General features: G+C 41.4%; 1 protein-coding gene across 1 annotated transcript; it reads left to right on the top strand.

Moving 5' to 3' along the window:
• Positions 1-2,217: 2,217 nt before the first annotated feature.
• LOC149846018 (serine/threonine-protein kinase RIPK-like) lies at positions 2,218-5,769 on the top strand. The gene is made up of 5 exons (XM_089997826.1): positions 2,218-2,616; positions 3,190-3,325; positions 4,533-4,669; positions 4,751-4,874; positions 4,960-5,769. The coding sequence occupies exons 1-5, from the start codon at positions 2,224-2,226 to the stop codon at positions 5,508-5,510; spliced, it is 1,341 nt and encodes a 446-aa protein (XP_089853952.1). The 5' UTR covers positions 2,218-2,223; the 3' UTR covers positions 5,511-5,769.
• The last annotated feature ends 3,679 nt before the right edge of the window (positions 5,770-9,448 follow it).

Below are 9,448 nucleotides of genomic sequence, written 5' to 3'. Positions count from 1 at the left end.
TTCATTTTTTTTCCTTCAACCTTTTTTCTATGCCATCTCCTCATCCACAAACCCACCACCACAGTCACCCTCGGAGCTGGCCAAACGGCCGTCGAAGGCCACTCAGACATGTACATCTCTCTCTTTTTCTCTCTTCGATCACGTTTCTTGGCATGGCTAATCTTACACGATCGAGTGCAGACTGACAACTTCTTCAAATCAATCAGATTTCATCTACCGAGTAAATGTGTGTTGTGCGAGGTGGCCGAAGAATCTACATTTCACCTTTTTTGGGAATGCACTATTTTTCAAAACATCTTTAAGGTGACCTGGAATAAGCCGGGGGTCAGCGTGCGTCAGGAATCGTTCGTCAACGACTTGCTGTGGGGTCCCTAGTCAGTTCGTCATTGTAACAAATGATGGATTATTTGACGAACTTGGCTTCTCTCATCCTGGTGGGCCGTATGGATGACCCGTAACGACGCTATTTTTTGGCATATTCTGGCAGTGTTCAATAAACTGATGAACCTTATTCTTGCATACGTGTATGCCATTCTGCGCATCAACATCCCTAATCTTCAGCGCAATCTGCCTTCATGGCCCCCTCATGATCCAGGGTGATGCTCGTCGACTAACTGTATATGTATCTTGTTTTTTTTTTTTTGAGCTCCTTGACATGTCTTGGGCCGTTTTTGGCTTTTCGGCAAGTTCAATGTTGGTTGAACCTGTTTCGTAATGTTGATGGTTATAGTTTGACTCTCTCTTTCTCTCTTCTTCCCTATTTTTCTTTCTCACATCTTTTTCAGCTATAGCTGATCAAAACCCTCTTGAGGACGTGAATGGAGGCTGCACCTGTGAGTTTGCCAGATGGAGGTTGTGCCGTCGTAGAGACGAGTCATGAGGGAGAGGAAAGTGAGAGAGAGAGAAGAGGTAGCAGGGGAGAGGAGAGAGGTTGGGAATGGGTGGGAGAGAGAAGAGGCTGGATCGTTGCCGAATCTGAGTGCTTGCCGGCGGTGTCTTGGGTGATGGTGGGTGGTTGGGAGTGTAAAAATAAAAAATTTCTTAGTGAAAAACATTCCTTCACCCCTTGAAGAAATATTTTTGATCAAAAATGTATTTTTTATAAAAACTCTTTCATCGAAAAATCCTATCTTGTTTAGAAGGGTTAGAAAATCTGTACAAAATTTTCATTTTGCATCACTTTTCCTACAACTTTCTCGCTTCCAAAGGTGTCCTAAGCGATGGGCTGTAGAAAAATGAGAAAGTTTGTTTAAAAGTGGCAAAATTTTGGGAGTCATTTGAGAAAAGATTTTTAAAGACTTTGGGTATCTTGATTTTTTTTTTGACATTTACAATGAGAAACCATCCCAGTATTAGTGACCTAGCTTGCGCTGGCTTTGCCTGCCATACTTATAATCGTTGTCCTGACGGCATAAAACTCCAATTAACTTATCCCTTACCCCCAAAAGAGTCGCCATGCTTGGACTCGCGCAAGAGGTGACGCCATAAGATTTGAACTTATAACATATACCACCTACCTAATGGCCTACGCCAAACCCCTTTCGGGCGGTGGTTATCTTGACTACAATCAAAGGTTTTGGGAACATCTTAAAATTACACGTCTTGCCTCCAAACGACCTCAAATTTCCTTTTGTCTCACCGTGCCCACCAGAAATCACCAGAACACCCTTCCATCTTGGGTCATATTCCCTTGAGGTCCTTCCCCGAACTTACCTCATGGAAGCAAAGACGCGGATCAAGTAGACATTTTCTTCATTTATCAAAACACCCTCGAAGGAGCCCTGTCTAATTTCTTAATCATTCCTTTGACATGTGAAAATCCTTTGCGATCACACCCTCCTGTCAGGAAATCTCTGGATCTTTTGCCGAAATTTCCAACCCTTTGAGATCAACCCCCTCGCCTCCTTCTCTATGTGTTGCCATTTTTTTTTTTAAAGTAATCACAATGACATTTTCATCATTTGTAAGAAGTCAATGGATTGTGGGGATTCATTGTTTAGGATTCAGGGACTTATATGGAATTACTTGTCCCCTCCCCCAATGAGACATATAAATATATACACACATATCCATGTTTGGTAGTAGAGTGGTTGGCAAGAAGAGGACATTATTCGAAGTCCCAACCCTTCACAAGTCTTTGCAGCCCTCTACACCCATCACCATCTTTTCTCTCTCTCTCTCTGAATTGTATGCGTTTGTGGTGAGTCTGCACCTGCAACAATAATGACATGGATGGATGTGTTTGCTAATTGTTTCACTAGTGAAGATGGTAAGCAAGCCAAGAAGAAGAAGAGCAAGGGGAAGCCTGCGTTGCGGAAGGACATGGCTAAGCAGCGGTTCATGCAAAGGGTTCCCAAGCTAAGCGACTCAGGATCCCCGTCATTTGCCGAGGATCTATCCATCTCCTTGGGGTCTAACATCTGCGTCTTTACGACGGGCGAGCTCCGATCGATCACCAACAATTTCTCTTCGAGTTATTTGTTGGGAGAAGGCGGTTTCGGTCCGGTTTACAAAGGATTCATCGATGAGAAGCTGAGGCCTGGTGTGCTGAAACCGCAGACGGTGGCTGTTAAGCTTCTTGATTTGGAAGGACTTCAAGGTCATACGGAATGGCTGGTAAGAACAATGGCTCCTCCTTATAATTCAATATTTTTTTTGTTGTTTTCTCAGTCTTAACAAGAAATCCAGACACCATGACAGAATAGCATGTCTTAGAGATACTAGATAAAAGATTCGTCTTGATCACTTACATGATTTTTGTTGACCTACTGATATGAGAAATTGCAAGAATCAACTGAATTGGAACAATGACTAACCACTATCATTGTGAAATCCTCGCAAGTCGAAAAAAAAAAATTTGTTCTGAACAAGGAATGAGAAGCATAACCATTACGGGGAACAAGGGAATACTGGACCATATCTGTTTTTGTTCCATGACAATCTCACTCCAATTAAGACAAATAATTATGTGCTTAAGGGTGGAAGTTTTCTTGGTAGAATTCACTTGGATTAATTGTCCTAAGGTAGAATAAGTTGGTTAAGATTGGTCTCACCCTGATACTTATGAATTACTTTTATTTGATTAGAATATTCTACTTCAAATCATGGTTCAAATTAGAACTGCCGATTTACTACAAATTTCATTCAGCAACGCTATTGAAAGATTGCTTCTCTTATGTTTTTGTGCAGGCAGAAGTGATGTATCTTGGCCAATTGAAACACCCTCATGTGGTCAAATTGATTGGCTACTGCTGCGAGGAGGAGCAAAGGCTGCTGGTTTATGAATTCATGGCACGTGGGAGCCTAGAAAACCATCTTTTCAAAAGTACGGTTATAAGTTTAGCTTTTACTATGCATTCTTATCTGTATTCAAAGTTTCAAACATATAACTTTTCTTACCAAACAGTTCACCTAACCCTATAGCATTGTATTCGTGGAGCTATGGATATATGCTCAAACAGAAATTTAACAACACCACGTTTTCATAGGCTACAAGTGAAGCCTACTTGAGTTATTCTTTTCTTCTAAACCTTGGCCTTGAAAACGTAGGCTTTGGTTTGATTTGGTTTTGGTGGCAAATGATAAAAAAAGAGGGACGGACCTTCGACGTATCATATTTTTTGTCAAGGGCGCTTGAGTCATTTACCTTTAGAGAACCAAACATCTGAGCAGCAAAACTGCTGACCCCAACTTCCATGAGGGAAGGCCCTGATGGGTTGATCTTACCAACCTGGACGGCTGTATCTCGTCCATCAAGGAAAAATCAAATCTGCCTCTTTTGCAATGATTGACTACTGCAATATAAAAGTTATTTTAATTGATTTTCTTCCTTATTTAATCACCTGTCCATCACCATGGTCCACAAAACCCGAGAAGAGACTCAAAAGATACTAACATGGCATATATTTGCACCGTCCATCTTCGTCATCCCTTTTTCACCATCCATCTTGGGGTTGAAATTGAACGGTGGCTTAGAGGATGTAATGCAGTTTTACCACGTCCAGGCTTTTTACACTACGATTATAAAAACTTTTCCTGGCTTGTAATTATTTGAGTTGTGATAAGCCCAAAAGTCAAGTATCCAATATCCATGATATGCTGCCAGTTGTACAAGATATTTTGAGTTGACAACAAACTTGGGCAGGTATCTGGTGGCATATATATTTCAAGGCTTATTTCCCTCTCTTTTTCCTAGTGGCCATTTGTCACACCTCCATCCAAAAGAATCCACTTTCCCTTGAAAGAGAGGGAAAATGCTTCTTCATAGTGAGAGGTGTAGATCTATTCTGATAACAAATGTGCCTCTTTGTATTTATTATGTGGGCTCTACCACAAATTTCCCATGGTGATGTTTGTTTCACCCTTTCCTCTTGTCTAGGAAAGGGCACGAAACATGCCCCTTTAAGACCAATTCAATTCTTTCTATTGAATTGGGCTTGAGGACTGCGTAGCATGGGGCTAATTTCCTCGTTTCTATTGTTTTCATATGTTTGAACTGGAGGGATGTATGACCTTCACTTTGATGTATGCAGGATTTTCTATTTCACTGCCATGGGCAGCAAGATTGAAAATAGCAGTGGGAGCAGCCAAAGGACTTGCTTTTCTTCACGGGCTGGAGAAGCCAATTATCTATCGAGATTTCAAGGCCTCCAACATTCTCTTGGACCCTGTAAGTTTTTCCTACTATTTTTCTTCTTCTTCTTCCAGATCTCTGATTTCAGATAGCTAACATACTTTATTATTCAAACAGGATTTCAAAGCAAAGCTTTCGGACTTTGGACTTGCGAAAGACGGCCCAGAAGGGGAATATACTCATGTATCAACCCGAGTCATGGGCACACATGGTTATGCAGCACCAGAGTATGTTATGACTGGTAATTCCTGAGAACTTTCATATATAGCTTGGTCATTGAAGGCACACGACCTTCCAGGTCTGTTAACTCAATTGTTTATTTTCAGGTCACTTGACTGCAAAGAGTGATGTCTATAGCTTTGGTGTTGTTCTCCTGGAGCTCTTAACTGGACTCAGATCAATGGATAAGAAACGGCCCAGCAGGCGGCAGAACCTGGTAGAGTGGGCGCGGTCGTACCTGAACGACAGTAGGAAACTTAATCGGATAATGGATCCGAACCTTGATGGGCAATACTCTATCAAAGGAGCACAAAAAGCAGCTGCTTTGGCTTACCAGTGCCTGAATTACAACCCCAAGAACAGGCCTCACATGAGCACAGTAGTGGAAACACTTGAGCCACTTCAAGAACTGAACGACGTAGCGATCACCTATTTCGTGTACACGGTGACCCCGACAAACGGAAAGAGTGAAGAGAAAGATGGAAAACCAGGAGCAAAAGAGAATGGGCATTCAAATCACACACGAAATGGACAACACGGACACCGCAGTCGTTCACCGATTTCAGTAATGGCAACTAAACCATTGTCAGATGGTTTTCCCTCCAAGCACTCCCCCAGTCCAAGACACAGAAGCAGAGACGTGCAGTCAAAGCGGTGAAAAAGAAGGTGAAGAGGAGAACGCAGATAAAGGCTTTCATACTCTCAGAATTGTGTGGATACGAGCTCCTTTGTTATGGGTATGCATGCCTTGCCACTAGTGGTTTTGATTGGAGGTCTTAAGAACGCGAGCCTGAAAATGGAAGGCAAACAACGTCCGTCTTGTATATACAAAAGAACTATAGTGATTTTTTTACATTTGTCTGTGAAAGAGACTATTCAATCTTATTGTTTCAATTCAAGTGGCAAGTGTTAGAAAAGTTGTTTCATATCACTTCAGGTTGCTCTGTATAGCTCAGAAACCATCGATAATTGCAAGAGTAAGTACTCTACAGCATTTCTCCACACAGATGGCTTTGTTCTCTCAAACACTATTCCGTAAATAAATGCACAAAACTATGTCATTAGACCTATGGACATTAGAGGCTTTAACTTAAAGTTTTAAGTGCAGTAGAGCTCAACAATCTTCGGCTAAATAATATGGTTTAACTTTAAAATTTGCTAAATAAAGATTAATTTCGGTGTTACCAGTTTCAGAATTTCTTGGTAGTGTGATGCAACTTTTATGAGTTGGAACACCGCATTCTGATTGAATGAGAAGTGATCTTCTCGGAGTTAATATTGCTCCCATTCAAGAAGATATAAAACTGTGTGGCATGTCCTAGATGTTGCTGCTAATCCCAGCATCATCAAACAAGTCTAGATTTGCCTGCCTTCTTATATTGATGATTATGCATAAATATGACATTCATATGCAATCACATAGCTCATCCAATGGGAAACTGAGGAATCTTTGTAGTGATGCAAGTTGAAAGTGTCATGGTTTAGCCACACTGATGCAGGCCCAATGGGCCAGTTAAACCTATGGCATGAAACTGGAGATTTGTGAGTTGAGAATCAACAGCAAGTCCTCTATCCCCATCAGTAATGCATCGACAAAAATTGACCATTGCACGAGGGCTCCGCTTGTTTGGTATTAGCTGTTAGTGTTAGAAAATCGTATGGGCCTACATACGTGAACCACACATTGTAAGGCTGTCTTAGGTTCAGGCCTAGTTCATGTGATCTAATTCAGATGGGCTTTGTGGTATCTCGCATGGTATGATACACTATGTGGATAGACCTGCCCTGTCTACAACTCTGTAATGGGTTGAGTTGAAGACATACTCCTAAATACATTAGGTTATGGTCCCCAAACCTTATATATAAACCTGCCTTCTTTAGACTTCTCATTGTCAGATAGAGATTCAGTCCCTCTCATTAGGTTTAGAGAAAGGAAAAAGACCGCATATACAGGTTTTGAAAGATCATACCATCAACGATCTACCAGAGCGCCAATAGATTCAGGTACGCTTCCGCTTCAAGTTTGATTTTCGTTTTGTTTCAATGACTTAACAAGAGCATAAAATTGGTCATATTTGGTTTTCAGTGGATTAATAAATCCAACAATTGGTATCAGAGCTCATATTCCTGTTGAATCGTTGGAAAATTATGATTTCATATATTTTGTATTTTTCTTGTTTTTTCGGCGATGATCCATTGTGATTGCAGATCATCATCGGGCGGCATGAGGTTCTATCCCCATTTAGATTGTCGGGCAAGAAGGGCCGTCGGGCCCTTCGTTTGGCTGCCAATCAAATGAAAGGGCTTCTTTTTTTTTTTGGATCGATGGACCGTTGTTAGGCGGTACAGGGGCTTGCCCCTGTTTAGACTGCCAAATAGGTAGACAATCGATCCGATCGCCAAACAGCCAAGGCTCATGCCCATTCAGATCTGCTGGCCTTGGGGGTTGGTTATCAGTCCCTCGGTCGAAGGGGATCTAATTACCCTCTTATTGCCTTCTGACCATCGTTGGCAAGAGGCTTACCTTCATTAGGTCTCTGCTGGGCATATAGGGATTTTCCCTTTATGGTTGTAGGGTGGAGTGTTATCGGATCACAACATCGAATAGGCATTTGCCTGTTATGATATCTTGATTGATGTTGCTTTCCGGCCAATGCCGGTGAGCTCTTCAGGCAACATCTTTTATGGTCTGGATCAACCATCCACCTGTCGGACATCAGGATTCACATTGATCACCAGACGATAGGGGTTTAGCGTCAGGATCAACCTTCAGGTTTTGGTCAAGTCGACGATATTCAACAACTTCATCTGGTTTCATCGCCGGGTGGATCTGGGCCGACGATAACCGAGATTTGTCTTGATGGTTACTCTAACCCATTTTTGATCTTCATCGACATCAGGGATCAACCTTGACCATCGTCGAAAATATCCAGCTCATCGAGGACTAGAGTCATTTTTGGGTCATCGTCAGATTGGCAATGACAACCCTCTGGTTTGACCCTCCATCAATGACTCACGATGTTCAGTTTGGCTATTGATCAGTGGGAACTGGCCAAATATTTTTCTGTTGCTACAGGGCCAGTTCAGTCTTTTCAGTAGACCGGCTCAACCTTTCCCATTAGCCAATTTTGTCTTTCTGTCCTAGGCCGGTACGACCATTAGGCTTGATCACTAGATGGCCAACTAGGCTGCGCAAGGCTGATTCTGGCTATCTGGAGAGCGCAAGGTCGAATCTGACCATCTGAAGAGCGCAAGGTCGAATCTGGTCAATTGGGCAGCGCACGACTGATTCCGACCATCTGGACAGCGCGAGGTCAAATCCAACCATTTGGATGGTGCAAGGCCAATTCGGTCCTCTGGGTAGTGCCAGGCGGGGACAACATAAAGAAGTGAACCAGTTTTGTCCCTGTTAGGTTGAGGGGGCTAAACAGACCCGGTTAAAGGTTTGACCCGACCCATGGGTCAGACCCAGTTCATTCCGACCCGATGACCAATGCCATTTGGATATTGAATGTTTGGGTCTGACCCATTTCTGGTCAGACCTGTTGTGACCTGTGCATATGCTTTGCAATAAAAAAAGAGGAAAATAATAATTATTATTAAGGGCTTTATTGTTCAAAGCTTTTGGTGTGCATCATGGATCACTATCATCGGTCGATCTTAAGTTACTTTTCGGCTCATGTGCTTTATCGTGTTTGCTTTAATTCTTTCATATGCATCTCTTGACATATTTGAACGTTGGTATTGTTTTCGATTCTTGGTCTAATATTTTAAATTAAATTAATTGAATCAATATGTTGCCAAAGTAACCTCAGTTGAGTAGGTTAGATCATTTTAAAATATTGTGATGTTTATATGTTTGTGGTTCATGCGAATAGTTATCAGCCCAAAGGAAGATTACTATTTGGCCGAGCCCAAATATATACTTTCAGTAATAAATATGGGGAAATCATTCGATTTTCAATGTAAATAATGAGTCGATCCAAAGAAAGGCTCGTTGTTTGATAGAACTGACTATCCATGTTTTGATTACTGTATTGAGAGTATCACTTACAAGTTGACACTTATGTCTAAAGACTAAATATCAATATTGTGTTGGGTATCTTGTAATGGGGTTCACCATTGTTTAAATATGTTATTTTACGTTATTGCATGTGAATATGAATGTCAATCATGAGTTTGTTTGTTCTTTATTCAGTTATTACCTCTGCTTATATGATATCTGCAAACATTAATTCCATCTCTATTTTGAGCGGTTCCAATTTTAAGAACTGAAAAGAAAATGTTATGATTGTGGTTGGTTGTATGAATCTGGATCTTGCACTACAAGAAGATCAACCACCTGTTCTTACATATAAGAGTTCTTCTGAGGATAAAAAGAACTCTGAGTGGTGGGATCAATATAATCACATGAGTATCATGATCATGAAACGTGTAATTCTAGAATCCTTCAAGGGCACCATGTCCGAAGAGGCCAATGCCAAACGTTTTCTTTAAGAGATTGAAAAATGTTTTGTGAAAAACGAAAAGGTTGAGACAAGTACTCTTCTTTCAAGTCTTGTCTCAATGAGGTATAAGGGCAAAAAAAATATTTGG

This window comes from Nuphar pumila, chromosome 2, assembly GCF_984573655.1.
Source record: "Nuphar pumila chromosome 2, dmNupPumi1.hap1.1, whole genome shotgun sequence".
NCBI classification, from domain to species: domain Eukaryota; kingdom Viridiplantae; phylum Streptophyta; class Magnoliopsida; order Nymphaeales; family Nymphaeaceae; genus Nuphar; species Nuphar pumila.
Note: the sequence above shows the minus strand (reverse complement) of the source record. Positions and strands in the feature narration are given on the sequence as shown.

Coding starts and splice junctions, on each gene's coding strand:
- LOC149846018 (XM_089997826.1), top strand. CDS start 2,224: ATGACATGGATGGATGTGTTTGCTAATTGTTTCACTAGTGAAGATGGT. Junction 3,326..4,532: donor AGAAAACCATCTTTTCAAAA/GTACGGTTATAA, acceptor TGATGTATGCAG/GATTTTCTATTTCACTGCCA. Junction 4,670..4,750: donor CCAACATTCTCTTGGACCCT/GTAAGTTTTTCC, acceptor TTATTCAAACAG/GATTTCAAAGCAAAGCTTTC.